General features: G+C 37.1%; 1 protein-coding gene and 1 long non-coding RNA gene across 4 annotated transcripts in view; both read right to left on the bottom strand.

The window, feature by feature from the left end:
- The window catches only part of LOC129347324 (uncharacterized), a 496,469-nt gene that overhangs the window by 29,915 nt on the left and 447,885 nt on the right, over positions 1-18,669 (bottom strand). The gene's annotated exons all lie outside the window — the stretch shown is intronic.
- The window catches only part of LOC111578831 (matrix metallopeptidase 17a), a 133,264-nt gene that overhangs the window by 12,861 nt on the left and 101,734 nt on the right, over positions 1-18,669 (bottom strand). The window contains exons 6-9 of the mRNA XM_023285800.3: positions 12,681-12,857; positions 10,920-11,022; positions 3,449-3,531; positions 856-1,008 (exon numbers count right to left, since the gene is read on the bottom strand). Coding sequence (XP_023141568.2) covers positions 856-1,008; positions 3,449-3,531; positions 10,920-11,022; positions 12,681-12,857 — 516 coding nt within the window. The remainder of the gene's footprint in view (positions 1-855; positions 1,009-3,448; positions 3,532-10,919; positions 11,023-12,680; positions 12,858-18,669) is intronic.

Here is an 18,669-nt window from a genome sequence, read left to right on the forward strand (position 1 = left end):
AGTAGAATCACAATCGTGATTGTGTAGTGTTCACTTGTTGTCATGGTTACAGTGACGCCGTGCTGCTATCCCGCAATGATACAGAAATCTTTAATAAATCCATGTATCCAGACTACAAGATGCATCGCGGCCAAAATCTAATCACTTGGTCCTTGTGTCATTTCTGACCTTCCCTGAAAATTTCATCCAAATCCGTTGCTAACAGACGGATTCACACACGGTGATCACCACTAACTATTAAAGGAAAGGAACACCTTTATAGTTTGTAATGTATCCACTCATTTTTAACAAACAGCGATGCATTCTCAATCCCAAGGCACCAATTCCAACTATTTTGTCAAAGTCATCTAAGAAAATCGGCCCAAGACGTCTTTTGCTTTTGGTGATGGTTCCAATAATTATGTAACGCCAATACATATATACTAGTTTGTCCAGTTTAAAACAGCATCTTAAGAGGGCGACTAAGGTTTGAATATCGTTCTAGACCATTATTTTTCAGTTACTTCCATTTTTCTTTTTTGTTTGGTTAAGTTTAGGCACCAAAACTACTTGGGTTAAATCATCTTTTGTGTCAAACGTCAGGTAAACTTCTAATTACCTGTAAAGGAACGATACTGACAATAGAAGTGGAGAACATTTGGCCACAGACTTATAGCATCCATTTCTGACATTTATTAATTTTGTTATGTCTATTGGACTACCTTGCACATTAAAAAATGTTGTCACTGTATGCCAAGAAGTCCTAAAAAACATGTAGTTGGTGACAAATTGGGAAGTGATATCAGTTTCCACACTAAGTCAATCAACATGTTTAGATGAAAAACAAATGTAAAGAGTAGCCTGAAATCTACTTACCTTTGAAAAATACTATTTTGTGGTCCCCTGGTCTCTCATACACAGCATCCACACTGTCCAGATTGGGAGGAAGGCCCCTCCAGAAACGATGAATCTGAGCTGGACGAAGAGACACCAGGTGCTTCTCTCGAGTTAGTCGCCAAAAGTATTTCCCTGAGACAGACAGGAACAGGACTGGTTGGGTTAGTTTCCTTAGAAAATCCTGATTGAGTCTGTTTGAAAAACTAATTAACAAGAAACTGAACCGTAGACAACACATATGTACTCAAACGTTTCTCTATTTCTGCTCTAAAATATGTTTTGAATAACAAAAGCTGTCCTGCTTTTTTAACATACTTACCAGACAGGCCAACGAGCCAAAAAGATCCATTTTAGTTCTCATAGTTTTGGGCTTAGTTGCAGTTTGTTTCCTCACTTGTGTATTTAGTTTGTCTTTGTCTTTTGTCAGTTCCTTCCTGGAGTACCTTGTCTATGTTCATGTTGTTTCCTTGTGTTTCTTACTGCTTTAGTTTGTGATTACTTCCTCCCTTGGTGTGTAAAACTTGCCTCCTGTGTCTTATGTTTGCTTCAGTGACCATCAGCTGGCATACCTGCCTGCTGTGGCCTGGATTTAGATCCTCGTTTGAATTAAAATGTAAGAGTGATAGCCTCTACAGCCGCTACAGGACTATTCTGTTTAGTCTGCAGGATGTGTAACTGTGTGTGAGCCTATGATATGACCCCTCTGAGCCACACATGACTTGGTTTTCTATTGATTCTCAGGGCTTCACTCTGTCCCGTGTCCAGTAAATGTCCTTTGACTCTTTTCTTTCTTCTCTCTTATTGTCACGGTTTATTTTCTCTTGTACAACTTCACCCAAGACTGTGCAGCAGATGTGTTCCACATTAAGCATCTTTACTCCAACATCAACCAAAATCCAAACAGGAAAACACATTTTCACTGAACAACACTGCAGCATCCTTTGAATTACCAAAGGACCGTTCACATTTTGCCAGTTTCTGACCTCTGTTTATCAGGATTGGTGCTTCAGTTTGTATTCTAGGATTTCAGATGCTCAAGCCATGTCAGGAGAAACCAGCTAATAAGCATTAGAAAATGCAAGCAAGCGGATCAGTTTATGACCCCAGGACGCTCAAATCAAGCGGAACTTTTCCAATGATTTTCAGTAAAAATTTTTAGAAGTTTCTTCTGAACTGAACTTTATCATCCAAGTGAGGTTGGCCACGTAGAAAACCACACAGTATCCAGACACAACTAAACTAGTCACGTCAAGTGGTTTAACGATTATCTGTCAGACTGACAGACTGCAGAGTCTGCAGGCTGATGGTCTGACCTCTAGTTATTTTTCAGGACTAAATGGCGAGTCCATTGGTGTGATTATCAAACAGGGAATACCAGACACATGTCCAGGAGCAGAAATCATCATGAGATTCTGTATGAAGCTACTTATTATTTTTTGTTGGATAATCACAGAGCTCAATTAAAACATGCACAACAATGACAGATGGACATTTATCTAAAAGAAATTCAGAAGGATTCCAAAGAAACACAAAACAATCACAAAAAGATGCAAAAACAACCCCAAAGGCACTCAAAACCACCCAGAAGAGACACAAAATGACCAAAGAAACACAAACCAACAAAGAGTTGCAAAACAACTCCAGATTTACTCAAAACCACCATGTTGGGACAAAAATACCCTCAAAGAGATATAAAACAACCCAAAAGGTGCTTAAAACCAACACAAAGAAACACAAAATGATAACAGAGACACAAAACAACAAAGCAATGCAAAAACAACCCCAAAGATGCGTAAAACCACCTCAAAATGACACAAAACAACCTCAAATTCACTCAGAACCCATATTATATATAGGACACAAAAATACCTCAGAGAGATACAGAATAACCCCAAAGACACAAAACAACCCCAAAGATGCTCAAAAGCACACCAAAGAGGCACAAAATGACTAAAGAGACACAATACAACAAGGAAATGCAAAACAACTACAAAGAGATGCCAAAACAACCCCAAAATGCTCAAAACCATCCCACAGAGACACAAAACAACCAAAGAAGCACAAAACAACCGAAAGTACACTCAAAACTACCATGATGGAACAAAATGCCCTCAAAGAGACATAGAATGACCCCAAAACAACCCCAAAGATGCTCAAAAGCAACCCAGCAAGACAAAAAACGACACAGAGAAACAAAACAACCAAAGAAACAACACCAAAGATGCCCCAGATCCAAATATCTCTGATTTGGTCTCTCAGGAAGTTTACTGAGTACCTTCTAAACCATTCTATTCAATGAGTATTCAGAACAATTCTTATTAGTATTCCTATTACTATTGAACAGTTTCCTCTGTTTTCATACTAATTCATTCTGCATTGACATTACAAGCTTACATTTACTGCTTAAGTTAAGTCATCAGTTGTGAACAGTTAGAAATAAATGTACATAAATTTGAGTCGGCTCTGTTTGTGTTTGCTTGATTGCAGTTTGCATTGTGACTATTGTTAGCACTATACAACACCATCAAAATCATCATGAAGTACATATGTGTGCCCTTGCAGGTTTAAATACCTTTGAAGAAGAAGGCCTCCCCTCGTATTTGGGCCACGGCATCGAACTGACTGGTGCATCTGTCCGGGGCATCTCGCGCCAGCCTGAGAGAGATGGATGAGACGAGAGGAAAGTTGGAGGAAGGACGAAAGAAAAGTTACAGAACCGAGAAAGAGGAATGAAGACAGAAGTGTGAAAAGTTGCGCTTTTCCGAAGAACAAAGACATTACATTCAAAATCATATTGTGAGCACAGTGTCCTATCTCATTCTTCCATAAAACAAAAAACAGCCACTAAGACACAGAGTTCATAACAACAGACCCTGTTTCAGACATTTGCATACAGAAAACAGCAGCTCTGCTATAATTGCACTCACCTACTGAGCGACTCTGCATGTGTGCATGCACGCACATGTGTTTCCTTCAGTTAAATAGGCTAAACATTAGGTGAAACGCTGCCACGCTGACACGGAAAGGTCTTCCAGTGCATTTATCCCCAAGGCTAATAAGTGAATTAAAGCTTTGACGTGGCCGGCCTGCCAATGATGAAGCCATTAGCACCACAGGCCTCCCACTGTGAGTGGGAGGCCGAGAGCTCTCGTGTTATCAACAAAGATCTCTATTCAGCGCTCCATTAACAAGACACTGCTGCCTAGTGGTCAGCATTTGTGACCCCTGTCAACCATTATCTTGCTTTTTCCACACATAACGACCAGACGGAGGTGGAGAAAAAATGAGTAATGACGACGGCGAAAGGCTGAACCTAGTGATGGTAAGTGGGTTTTATACGCCTGTTTGGTGTTAAATTGCTGCATAGTCTTTCTCTGAAAGTGTGTGCAAGCGTGGAGGTCAGGAAATGTTGGAGTTTGGAGCCGAATCTGAAAACTCCCTCAGCAATCTGCCCTGTTTTCATGCCATTAATCCAAAGGGTGACCAGGACAAGGGCGGGTACTTTGTTTCACTATTGTGGTGGGGACAATAAACAGAACAAAGTAACCCCTTAAAGAGACACCAAAAATGCTGCCAAAACTGCTGTTCCATTAAATATATACACAGGAAACTTTAATTACCACTATATATAATGGATAATTGATCGGTAAATGAATATTGCCATGGCGTAATGACACCATTAGGGAAGCCTTTATGAAGATTTTACTGAAAGGCCTTTGATATCACTTGGGTCCTTCTACTTACTTGGCGTTTCGGCGCATTGAAACATTACTAGGTGTCTGTTTTTCTTCTCTCTGGCCAGTGGACAAATGGATGCACGCAGCATGCAGATTATTTACAGTGCAGCAGAGGAGCAAGATCCATTAACTGAACCAAAGCTAATATATGCCAAATTAGATTTAGTTTTCCCGAAAAAAACAGCTGCTCTCTAATGTTTTTGTGGTCAACGCGTAGGTCCAGAACACCAGGAAGCCCGCCAGAAACTCACTTAATATTTTAACATAGTGTTTGTTGTAATTAGGTTGTTTTTATGAATTAAGTCTTCATTTGTTTCCAAGGTTATAGATTAAATTGAATAATGGCAGCCATTTTACATGCAGTAAGCAAAAGGAATATACTACCCAATTATGTAGGGTAAGATAATCTTAAATATTACATTAGAATAGAATTATTACTGGTTCATCGATAAAAGCTGAAGTATTTTGGGAATTTATTTATTTATTTATTTTTAATTTGTCTGCATTTATTCTCATTGTTTAACTCCACAAAAGAGGTGTCAACATTTTATGAGATTGATGCATATTTTAGTCTTGCAGCCAAATATTTTAATATTTAGTGCATGTGTGTGACCATCACCAGCCCTCCCTGAAAGCTAAGCAGACATTCTTTATTAGAATTCCCTATTATGAGCCAGGGAGGGCAGTGCGACACCTCAGTGATGTGTGGGGGAAACAAAGACTGGACAGGACGAACAGGACGAACAGGATGAACAGGGATAGAAACTAACAGGTGGTGCTATTGTAATTAAAGATTGTAAGGTGGTGTGTTATTCCCAGCTACTAACTGCCCATCAATAAAACAAAACAAAATAAGTTCAATAAATAAATAAATAAACAGTATTAGACACCATAATTGTGGATGTCTTGACAGAATAGAATAGAATAGGCCAGAAGAGGATAGTAGTGAATGAGAGAATGAGTTTAGTGTCGAGGCTCTGGAGATTCTCAGCACATTCTGGTGGGTCCCATCATTTGTCAACAATGGGACTCGGCAGTAGCTGGCGAGTCTTGATCAAACATGCAAGTGTGAAGGACCCCGAAGCCCAGAACAGCAATCACAGCAACCCTAACCTGGGCACCAAAGAATATTGTTTCCTTGTCTGAAAAAAATCCAAAACTTCAGCAAAAAAATTCCCCAGATTTCAGAAAATTTGCAAAACCTTCAGGAAGAAAATTCCAATAATTCCTTAAAAGTTTCCCTTTAAAGTTTTTTTTTTAAATCCCCCAAATTTGGCAAGAAAATTCCACTTCAAAAAAAATTCTAAAAATATCTAAAGTGATTCCATATATATCAGTAAACCTGCTAATATTTTCTTTTCCTTAAAGAAACATTTTTAACATTTCTTTTTTTCCACCAAAAAATGTTCAAAAATTTCCCAAAAATGTTGAAAATGTGGACATCAGAAGTTTCACTGTGAAAATATTTTTTTTTTCACCTTTTCAAACTTTAAACCTGGTCAATCTGACCTGCAGGACGACACAAGGGTTAAATAAATCAATGCAGAGGTTGTGGGTGGAAATCAACCTTTTTCAAATATGCAAATCATGCATATAGTGTGTTTTTTCCTCAGGTCGGTGATGTTGAGTTTACAGTCACAGAGAAACCCAAAAATATTCACATTTAAGAAGCTGGAATCTCAGAACTTTGACCTTTTTTCTTCAAAACTGTCAAAATAGTTGGCAGTGATGTTAACAGTTGCAAATAAACACAAAGAGGTTGTTGTTTAGTTCACTAACAGTCAAAACGTACGCTGTGCATTTCCACCCTGTCGATACCAGAAATAGAAAAGCAGAAGTGGCTAAAATTATTAGTATTCCTCCACCGTAAAACCACAATTTTCACTGAAACGAATCAAAACTGAAAATAGTAATTGCCGTCCACTATTCTCCATCCCACATTTAACAAACAGGCACTTTGCTTTTGATTTTTATTGGAACATATTATTTAACATAATAACAAATGAAAATGGCAGGTGCAGAAATACTGGGACCCTTAGCTTAATGTTTTGGAGTGTACCTTTCTGAGGCAAACGCTGCAATCAGGGGCTTTTTGAAGCTCCTAATGAGGTTTCTCAACTCGTGCTTTGCCCCCCAGTCTCTATATTTACTGGGTGTCTTCAGAGTTTCACTTCTTTCCATAGATGTTCAATCAGAGCAGGGGTGTCAAACATGCGGCCTGCGGGCCAAAAGTGGTCCTCCAGAGGGTCCAATCCGGCCCTCAAAGTGTAAAAATTTCAGAGAAGACATGAACTGCAGATTGTAAATTAGTAAAACTACAAATTTAAAATAATTTCTAGACCATGACAAGTTGTTTGGATCATAAAGTCAAATATCATTGTTTTGTGTCTCATTTTTGTAATATTTTGTCTTGTTTTGTTGTGTTTTTGTCTGACTTTTGTCGTTTGTCTCATGTTTTTGTTGTTTCGTTTCTCGTTTTTGTCGTTCTGTTGTTTTCCTTTTTGTCTCGCTTATGTTTTTTGTTTTATTTTTTCATTTTTGCTTTATTTGTTGTTTTGTGTGTCGTTTGTGCTGTTTTGTGTTTTTTTTGTCTGTTGTTTGTCTACTGTTTTGTCATTTTGTTTCTTGCTTTTGCCATTTGTGGTCTCGTTTGTGTCACTTGTGTAATTTTTTCTCTCGTTTTTGTCATTTGTCCAATTTTTTGTCTCTTTTTTATTTTGTTTTGTATCATGTCTCATTTTTTGTCATTTTTTTGTCTCGTTTTTGTCATTTTGAGTCTCATTTTTGTAATATTTTGTCCTGTTTTTGTTGTTTTTTGTCTGACTTTTGTCGTTTTGATCATAAAGTAAAATACTACATAATTCATTTCCAGATGACTAAATATTGTGTTCCTTTGTAGACACTCTGTGATCTGGAAGTTGTAATGTGGAAATGATTAACAGAGGCATAAAATTTTTGAAATTGAATTTATTTTTCTTTATAAAGATTGTTTAGAATATTTTGTAAAAAGATAATTCCTTAAATGTGAACATTTTCAGAATGTACATTTTCGCACTAAAACAAAGGAACCATTAGGAGTTGTGGTTATTTATAGGTTATTATGCTGTGATTTTACTGGTCCGGTCCACTGGAGATCAAACTGGGCTGAATATGGAACCTGAACTAGAATGAGTTGGACAGCCCTGAATTAGATTAAGATTAGGGCTTAAAGCAGATCAGTGTTTTCTTCTCATCCATTCTCGGTGCTTTTAGTTGCATTTTCATTCGAATAGAGACATAGTTGGGTCTTGATGTTGGAGGTCTGTCTCCGTCTTGAAGTTTTTCTTGCTTCTTTCTCTACCATTACAACTATCCTTCAGTTCAGTCTGAGGTCAGCGTTCCTCTCGTGTCCATGTAGAGGGAGTTTGGCTGTGGGCCCAAGGAACTTAAACGCCCTAATCGTATTAGTAGATACGGTCACAAGAAACTAAAAGCTGCAGAGAGACGATCTCGTGGCCTTTACCTTGACAATACTCTGTAATTATTTTACTTACCTCTTCAGACAACTCTATTCTTTGCTGTCTTTGTCCATGTGCAGTGCACAGTGATACAAAAACTGACAAAAAAGACCACTTTTCTTAATAGCAACACAATACATGAATAGTTGTAAGATTGATCCTCAGACCATTCTGCAGAAAAAAAAATCACTGCAATCTACATATAAATCACTTCAAATCACTATAAATTACTTCTAAACCAGGGCTGTCAAAGTCATTGTAGTTCAGGTTCCACATTCAGCCCAATCTGATCTCCAGTGGACCGAACCAGTAAAATCACAGCATAATAACCTATAAATAACCACAACTCCACATTTTTCCTTTGTTTCAGTGCAAAAAAAAGCATTCTGAAAATGTTCACATTTAATGAATTGAAAGATAAAATATTTTACTTTATGATTAAAATGACAAAAGTCAGACTAACAACAAAAACAAGACAAAATATTACAAAAATGGGAGGCAAAATGACAAGAACAAGACACAAAACAACAAAAAATGAGACCAACGACATGAAACAAAACAAAAAAGTGACAAAAATTAGACAAAAAAAGCTACAAAGCGACAAAAAATGGACAAATGACAAAACGAGAGAAAAAACTACACAAACGACATAAACTAGACCACAAATGACCAAAGTGAGAAACAAAATGACAAAGCAGTAGACAAACAAGAGAAGCGAGACAAAAAACACACAAAATGACACAAATCATACACGAAACGACAAATAAAGCAAAACACAAAATGACAAAAATAAGACAAAAAACACAAGCGAGACAAAAAGGAAACAAAACGACAAAAACATAAGACAAACGACAAAAGTCTGACAAAAAAAACAACAAAATATTACAAAAATGAGACACAAGACGACAAAAGAACAATGAACAATCTAGTATTTTACTTTTTGATCAAAACAACTTGTCATGGTCTAGAAATTATTTTAAATCTATAGTTTTACAAATTTATAATCTGCAGTTTATGTCTTCTCTGGAAATTGAATCATGTGAAATATGAGACGAAGGACTTCAGAATCCAGGTCATCACTCAAACGTCGCATGTTGTGCCGTCTGCTTAATACACACCTTGTGCAACCTGGATTAAATGGTGTACTTTTGAACAATGCAATGAAACGTTAAATTGCAGTTATTCATGGTCCTTCGAGGATGATTTTTATGCAGCCTTCCTTCCTAGACCATCCACAGAGGATAATGAGATCTGTCCTGCACTCTCAGATGAAAACCCACAATTATCCTCCTGCCCCAGTGACTATTTTTCATCAATTCTGACTCAAACGATCTTTCCTCTCATGCCACCATGAAGCCAAATGATGGGGGAATGTCCAGATGGTCATGAAATTTGTAGTCATCACGATCATACAGGATGAAAATCACTTATTGGTGGCGACCCGCCGACCTTCAGCAGAAGCTCATTGCCTCAATATCTGAGTGGCTTCATAGTCGTGAGATGAAGAGCCGGAGGTGATTTCATGACAGTAGCAGCCTCCTACCAGGCATACATACACTACAGGAGACGTTTCTGCCTTTTCAAAAGCATTTTCAGCTTGATAAAATAGAAATTATGATTTGGTGAGGAGATATATTCACAGCAGAAATACATCCAATAGCAAGTATGCAGATGAGTTGACAGTAAATAGCTGAAACAAACATAAGCAGCAAACATGGAGAACTAAAAGTAGCAGATAAATAGTTAAAAATGTCAGTTTAAGAACAAGAAGTGATCAAAAATCGAGCTCATTTCACTCCAGGTGGTGTTACTGTAAATGAAAAGTGACCTAAAAAGTGATGTTTTATACACTTCAATCAATTAAAATGATCAAACAAGCAGGTTATGAGCATAAAGGAATTGAACTGGCAGGTTTTATGAATGTATGTTTAACCCTCCTTTTGTCCTCATTTATGGGCACCAAAAAATATTGTTTCCTCATCTGAAAAAAATCCAAAAATTCTGCAAAAAAATTCCCCAAATTTCTGAAAATTTGCAAAACCTTCGGGAAGAAAATTCCAATAATTTCTTAAAAGTTTCCCTCAAAAGCTATATTTAAAAAAAAAAAAAAAATCCCTCAAATTTGGCAAAAAAATTCTTGTAAATATTTTCAAAAAATGAATAAAAATCTTCCAAAAAAATCCTAAAAATATATAAAATGATTCCATATATATCATTAAAACTTCTAATATTTTCTTAAGAACATTCACATAAAAATCAACCACAATCCAGCGAATTTTGCTGGATTGTGGTTGATTTTTATGTGAATGTTCTTAAGAAACATTTTTAACATTTCTTTTTTGCACCAAAAAATGTTCAAAGATTTCCCAAAAATGTTGACAATGTGGACATCAGAAGTTTCACTATGAAAACATTTTTTTTCCCACATTTTCAAACTATAAAACAGGTAATTTTTCATCCGCAGGACGACACGAGGGTTAAATAAAAAGGCTGGGAACCCGTGTCCTACAGGCACCAAACTGCAGCATTTAGTGGCTCCAAAAGAGTCATTTTACTTTTGCCTTTCTGTGTTCATCTATAGGGAACATTTAGTGCTCCTTCTGCTTCCTCATATTTACCAAGTTAGTGGACACAAAGACCTGTGGGAGCCTTTAGAAGAATGAACCATTATTATGTGTGTTTGAAAAGGTCAGAGAAGGAGGAAGACAGTGAACGTGGATTATTATTCATGAAGAGGTTGAAGTGGATCATTTGTGTGTTTGACTATCTTTGGCATTAAACAGAAAAGCGCACCAGACGTCCTACTTACAGGAGTGTGGATCTGTTCTCTGGAAGGTCCAGCAGGACGGGAGGTTCGGCTGTCTGGGAGGGGTTTCCTGGTTGGTTTGTGTGGGACACTGAGTCTCTAACCCCTGGGGAGGATAAATATGATTAGAATTCACATGAGTATACAAAAGACAAGACGTTTACCCTCTTAGAACCAGACGGTTGTCACATTTTTACTCGCTGTGGCCTCACTTTACACTTTAACCCTCGTGTCGTCCTGTGGGTCAAATTGATCCAGTTTAAAGTTTGAAAATGTGGAAAAAAATATATTTTCACAGTGAAACTTCTGATGTCCACATTTTAAACATTTTTGGGAAATCTTTGAACATTTTTTGATGGAAAAAAAGAAATGTTAAAAATGTTCTTAAAGAAAATATTAGAAGTTTTACTGATATATATGGAATCACTTTTGGATTTTTTGGAAGATTTTTACTCATTTTTTGAAAATATTTAAAACAATTTTCTTGCCAAATTTTGGGATTAAAAAAAAAACTTTTAAGGGAAACTTTGAAGGAATTATTGAAATTTTCTTCCTGAAGGTTTTGCAAGTTTTCAGAAATTTGGGGGATTTTTTTTGCAGAATTTTTAGATTTTTTTCAGACAAGGAAACTATATTCTTTGATGCCTGTAAATGAAGACAACAGGAGGATTAATACAGTTCTGCACCTCTATGAAAACATTTATTTTTTAAACATTTTTGTTTGAGAAAAAATGTTAAAATAAGATGTAAAAGAAATGATTCTGATGAACTATTCACAATTTCAAGCTTAGATTTGGTGAAGTTTTCTGACAGAATAGTTACGTCGCATATGAACAGTTCAAAGACTGTCAGGAAATTGAAAAACCTTACATGTGTTCTGTTTTGTCCTGTACTTTTTGCACTGTATCATCAAGTAGCAACTACCATTTTGCACTACTGTGTTTATGTATTCCTTTCTAGCTTGTAAATATCAGTATATATTGTGTCATATTCATTTTTATTTCTACTATTTTTCCCTGTTCTTCTTTCTATACTTTCTTTATTTCTATTATTGTCTTTCCATATTCCTAAGGTGACACCGACAGCCAAAATCAAATTCCTTGTATGTTGTATACGTACTTGTCCATTAAAGCTGATTCTGATTCTGATTTTTACAGTGTCTAACCCTGATAAATGGTGCAATTTTGTCATTTATCTTCAGGATGACATGCCTTTTAAAGCTGCTAGCATGTTTTGGCACTCGGTGGGTTAATTGAACAACTCGTTTATTTTCACTCCGACTATTCAAATGAGCAGATTTGTCCTAATTTTTGTTTAACATAATTGCCAATTAAATAGTATACCACTGTGTTTGGGGCTGTTGGTGAACCTAAAACAAGCAGAGAATAATTCAAACTTACTGGTCAAGACACTGCACTGATTTTCCATTCACTTCCTCTCATTTTACATTAATGCGTACACATATTTCACTGTCCTGTCTTGTGTCAGTGCTTATCTCCAGCTCAGTTCAATTCATCTTCCTCCTCTGCAGTCCTGTGCTTCAGGGTTCTTTCCTTCCTGCTCCGTTCTCACCTTCACCATCATTAGTCTCTCCTCTGCATGCTGCTGCTCTCTATATCAGGAATGATGTGATAAGGTCATGTGCCATAAAGAGGTCCAATTAACTTTGCCCGTGTATTCATTAATCAATAACCCACAGAACTCATCACTTCTTCCCCCTCTCTGTCCTCAACACACACAGAGTGAGTGGATGCGTCTTCGTACCGTAAAGCTGCCAGACTCGGACTTTGTCTTCGTAGGGCAGGTCGTATTTCAGAGGGTCTCCCACAGGACCCTGGTAGTAGGGCCTCATGATGGACTCGATGGCCGAGGTGTGGACCAGGCCGATGGCGTGACCGAACTCATGGACTGCAACCGCAAACAGATCCATCCCATGAGTCTCTGAGGGAGACAGAGAAGTAAACCATCACAGTGACTTTATGAATGGGACTATTTAAAGCAAGAGTGTCAAATTCATCTTAGTTCAGGTTCCACATTCAGCCCAATTTGATCTCCAGTGGGCTGGACCAGTAAAATCACAGCATAGTAACCAATAATTAACCACAACTCACAATGTTTCCTTTGTTTTAGTGCAAAAATTCTGTTGTTCACATTTAAGGAATTAGCTTTTTGCAAAACATCCTAAACAACCTAAAATATTTTTAGAAAAATGAGTTCAATTTCATCAACATTCAGCCTCAGTTTATCATTTCCACATTTCAACTTCCAGATCACAGCAAAGGAACAAAGGAACACAGCATTTAGTCACAGATATCTGGAACCAACTGATATAGTATTTTACTTTATGATCAAAACGATAGAAGTCACACACACAAAAAAAAATACAAAACAACAAAAACAGGACAAAATATTACAAAAATGAGACACAAAATGACAAAATGAACAATCTAGTATTTTACTTTATGATCAAAACAACTTGTCATGGTGTAGAAATGATTTTAAATTTATAGTTTTACTAATTTACAATCTGCAGTTAATGTCTTCTCTGTAATTTTTACACTTTGAGGGCTGGATTGGACCCTCTGGAGGACCACTTTTGGCCTGCAGGCCGCATGTTTGACACCCCTGGTTTAAAGCTTACATTTGTAATAAAGCAACTTAGAGCTTGAATAAAACAGAACGAATAAAACACTCCGTCCACTATCGGAAATTACTCCTTTATTTATTTAGGAAGGAACTCAATTCAATCAAAGAACAAGCTAGAGAATTCTGCTCACGCCGCTTTTCCCTACAACTGCTGCCGTCCACTGCTGTAGTAAATTACTCCACTTGTTCAAAACTAACCGGAACCCTTTGGAGAAGTAAAAGATTTTTACTTCATGAGACAGCATTATTACCTTTTATACCTTCACTACATCACCATCTACTTTGATGGAGATCACCTTTCTGTTTAAAGCAGAGGTGTTAAACATGCGGCCCGTGGGCCAAAAGCGGCCCTCCAGAGGGTCCAATCCGGTCCTCAAAGTGTAAAAATTCCAGAGAAGACATTAACTGCAGATTGTAAATTAGTAAAACTATAAATTTAAAATAATTTCTAGACCATGACAAGTGGTTTGGATCATAAAGTAAAATACTACATCATCAGTTCCAGATATCTGTGACTAAACCTGAACTGAAGGGTTAGGGTTAGATGAGTTTGACACCCCTGGTTTAAAGTTTGTGATTTCTGTAGAACCAGTGTGGTCTCTGTTCACGTCTATCCCCTTTTTTTATGAGTGAACTCTATAGGTTGCAAGTTAAGAGGCATGACAGACAGCTCTGGTGGCTGAGTGCTGTTAGGAATGTGGTGTAGTGAGATAACTATGGTAATACTGCCTGAGCCCCTGGGCTGCCAATCATAACCGAAGTGTGGAAAGACACCTAAAGAGGCTGCAGGCTATTAAAGCACGTTTACCTGAACATTTGGCTAAAAAGAAAAGCCAAAGCTTCCAAAAACTCCTTGTCTGGCTCTGCTAAGCAGGACAAAACCTCAGGCTTGGAGATTTAGATTTGCAAAAATGTGAGTGCTAGCATGTCGAGCCAAGCTAGCTTAGAGTTCCTCGGTGGCTCGGATCAAGACTGCATTCTGTTAACCTTATGTTGGCCTCGGCTGGGGAACATCTCAGCACTGCGCTCCGTCAGAAGACAAAAGGACAACCGCACTTGTGCTTACAACACCTGGGATATTCACAGCTAAATGCCAGCTCTAATCTACTGCAGCACAAGGTGGCGAGAGGGAAAGGTGGATAAAAGGAAGCATCGAGGGACTCAGAACAAAGTAGGTACCGTGTCATCGAATTTACAGTCCATCTGAGGTTGACAGAAAAAAAACACCAGCGACCGCGGAAAAAGTCAGAGCTGAGAGATTTGGCTGGATGAACAAGATTCATTGAGTTTGACACCATGACAGAAAGAAAGAAAGACAAGAAGAAAACCTTACAGCAAACAGGCAAGAAAACATGATCTGGAAGTGATATTTCCAAATGACGGAACTATTTCCAGGGCACCACAAGATGTAAAATCCCATTCCTCTGACGCACAGCAAATGCACAATACTTTAAAGATCCCTGCTACCTGATAGCATGACAAATCCAGAATGCTACAAACACAGCTGGCAGCATTTGGTTAAAAGTTTAATAAGGATGGTGTACCAAGAGGTCGATGGAAAGAATCGCTAGCACTACTAGCCATGGGCGATCCTTTTCATCTCATGTGAATCCTTGTGGTATTGAGATCCTGCAATACCTTGTGACGCAAGACCTCTTTTATCGGAATATTATAACTGTACAATTGTTTTTTATGTTTAAAACCAGTAAAAGTGCTGGAATGAAACAACATCTGATCTCTCTGATCTCTTACATTTAATAGATGGAAAAATCAAACATGGTTTTCACTTAAAACCTCAGAAATCTATTGATTTTGAGATTGAGTTTACCATTGCGCAACTTGTGAAGGATAAGCATGCTTCGATAAAAAACCAAGCAGCTTATTATGACCTGTAAAGAACTGCTTGTTTCTCAAACCCACAGTCAACATTTGACCATTCCAAAACATAAGTGTATGAGCTACTGGTGCCTGTATCATTAAGGGAGTTCATCCAGGTTTATTTGAGTTAGTCTGACTTATTTTCAGGTTATTTTGGTTCCGTAAAGCAAATTCAACACAATCAAGCTCAGTTACTCTGTAAACGTACTGGGAAACTAAACTATGCTAACTGTCAGGCTAACTGTCAAGCTAAGCTTGAAGTGTTGCTTAACCATAGCCCCTAAAACACAGATCTGATGGGAAAGCCAACATTTTACCAACGTCTTTGGTGTGCATCCATATTGTTTGATTTGTCCAAATTCTAAAGTTTACAGAAAATCCCCTTCAATAAATAATAGGGTCATATATATATATATATATATATATATATATATATATATATATATATATATATATATATATATATATATATAAAAAACTGCTGGACTTTTTGTAACATAGTTGACTGGTATCATAGTTGACATTTTTGCTGTTTTCAGGCCTAAAATCAACATGGCTGCCTGTAACCAAACATCACATGACATTTTTAGAGAAAGATTCTTCTAAATATTATATATACAATTGAGTAAAACTGAAATTGAAAGTTATTTCTAAAGATATTGTAGTAAACCTGTTGACTACTTTATATTAAATAAGTCAGAAAGCCTTGGAGTCTGGCCAGTCTTTTCTTCAGGAGGAAATGACATCATGTGGAGCAGGTCATGTGATCTGGAATTAACACACTTCCTTGAGAGGTGTTTTTGTAATGGGGAACTTAGTGGAAAGTGATTTCTGGGACACAGATACAATTAGTTATTTTCCATATAAAATTTGATATATTGCCAGAAAGAAATATCTGTCATGATTATCTCAACTTAATAAAAAGAACACAATCCAAACATTTTTTGAATCAGCTCATTTTATTATTGTTTAGCTCATTAGAAGGTGGTTATTATTAAATTGGGACGGTTATTTAGTTGACATTTTAGTGATATCCAGTCATTTTTTATTAATAAGTGATTGTTTCCATAATAAATAATTATGGAATTTGTAAAATTTGTGGTCCTCAGTGGTGGATTTGTAGTAGGATCACAATCATGTGATCATCAGCAGGCAGCTGACGTAGTGTTCACTTGTTGTCATGGTTACAGTGATGCCGCTATCTGGTAATGATACGGAAATCTTTAACAAATCCAGACTACAAGCCGAATCACTGCCAAAATCTAATCACTTGGTCCTTGTGTTATTTCTGAGCTTCCCCACAATGATAAATGATCACATGGCATATAAACAGACATATAAACCTTGAATTATGGTCATGATCATAGATTAAACATAAAGTTAAAAATCAACGATACACTCAAATTATGTTAAGTGAAACTGGAGGCTTTTGGATGGTTAACGCCATTTTTTAAAGAATTATTTTTGTATCAATCCACTAAAGTAAAAAAGTTGCGATCAGATGTTTTTCTAACCTGAACTTTCTGACTTTTTCGTGACGGCTGTTGAACCAGTCGAGCCTCAGTGATGCTGAAATCACATAAAATCTAACCTGACTGCACTCTGAGCATTCATGTATCTTAATCCTTTAACGTTGCAGTCAGCACTAGTCACAAACAAGCTAAAATGATTGATTTTTGAAAATATTTCTTCCTTATTTTACTGCCCCAGAATTGTGTTTTTTCTCCCATTTTTAACACACTTCAAAAGCCTGCAGATCTGCACCAGTGGTATGAATGAACATGGTATGTGATCTAAAGCATCCCAACAGAATAATAGTAACTAGCATGTATAAAAACTAGATTAATATTTAACAGCAAGTCATCAACAATAAAGTTAAACATGATGCTGAATGTAGAATTTAAATTCATCTGCTTCATGTCATGAAGTACTTGACTTAGCTTGTATTCATTATTATTCCAATTAATAATATGAATAATAATAAAACGAAAACAGTAGGTACTGCTTCCTGCTGTGCATCTTGAAAATTTATTAAATTAAAAACGGTTTTATTTCCTGGCATTGTGGCGCCACGCTTTGATAATGATAATGACATCGTTATCAAAGTGAGGAAGCAAAATCCATGCTGTATCTAATCAGGTTGTGTCAAATATTTTATTATATTCTAACTTAGATGCTACTTGCATTTAAATAATCACCTTATTTTTTTATTTTTTTTTTGTTCCTGGCAGCTGTATGACCGTTTTTGTTGTTGACATGTCTTCATATGTTTCTAATGGTGAGCATCCAAGGCCAGGAAGTTCTCTGTACCGCTGCTTCTAGTCACCATGGATCAATCTGATCCCTGCTCGACCTCCTTGTTGCTCAGAAATAGTGCACACACGCAATTATCTCGACTACTTGACCCTGTATTGAATTAGCCTGATTGCATGAACCTGATGCGACCTTTACGGAACCCCTCTGGCCTTGACTGATTTGTTCTGACTTTAATGGCCACTTTTCTTAGTCCTCCTGATCGAACAGGTTCCTGGGTCTCACCTTGAGCTTAACAAAGTTGTTTTTAACGAAAACACCACACGGAGGTTAAAAATATCCGTGAGGGCTAACTGAGCAGACGCTTGAAGGTGGAGGACTTGTTGACATTACAGGCTCTCACTTTTTACAGATGCAGAAAAAGAACTGAGGCATTGACTGAGTTTTTAATTTCAGAAGCAGCCTAGAAATCTATTCTGGTGATACCTGCATCCACAGTTGACCCACATACTCTGCATTTTTCATCCACGGAGCGAGGATGCTATTACCCGTATGTAGATTATTGGAAAGTACAGTGAGGCAGTAATGATATTCTGTGCTCCAGTACAGCTCAGACCCTTAGTTGCTAAAACTCAAATAGAGAGCTGACCATGAAATCAATACTGCTGAGGAGGAATGGCCTTGAATCCTCGCAACTTTATGGAAAAAAAAGCATCTAGAGGGATGAAAATTAGAGTTTGAAATATTAATCAAAGTTTACTGAACTTCCAAGAAGTGGAAGCTAAATAGAAGTCAAATTCTTGAACTCTCATTCATAAGTTATGAAGTATGTTGAATTTGGGGAATCAAGGGTATGTGACCAAAATATGCACCGAGCGTTTCTAATTGACCTCAATCATGTCTTTGGAATCTCTGTTCCTCAATTTCCTTTTCTCATCTGGGCAGATAATTGGATAATAATATGCTGTATCCAGAG

The sequence above is a fragment of the Amphiprion ocellaris genome, chromosome 17 (genome assembly GCF_022539595.1).
Source record: "Amphiprion ocellaris isolate individual 3 ecotype Okinawa chromosome 17, ASM2253959v1, whole genome shotgun sequence".
In the NCBI taxonomy this organism is placed as follows: domain Eukaryota; kingdom Metazoa; phylum Chordata; class Actinopteri; family Pomacentridae; genus Amphiprion; species Amphiprion ocellaris.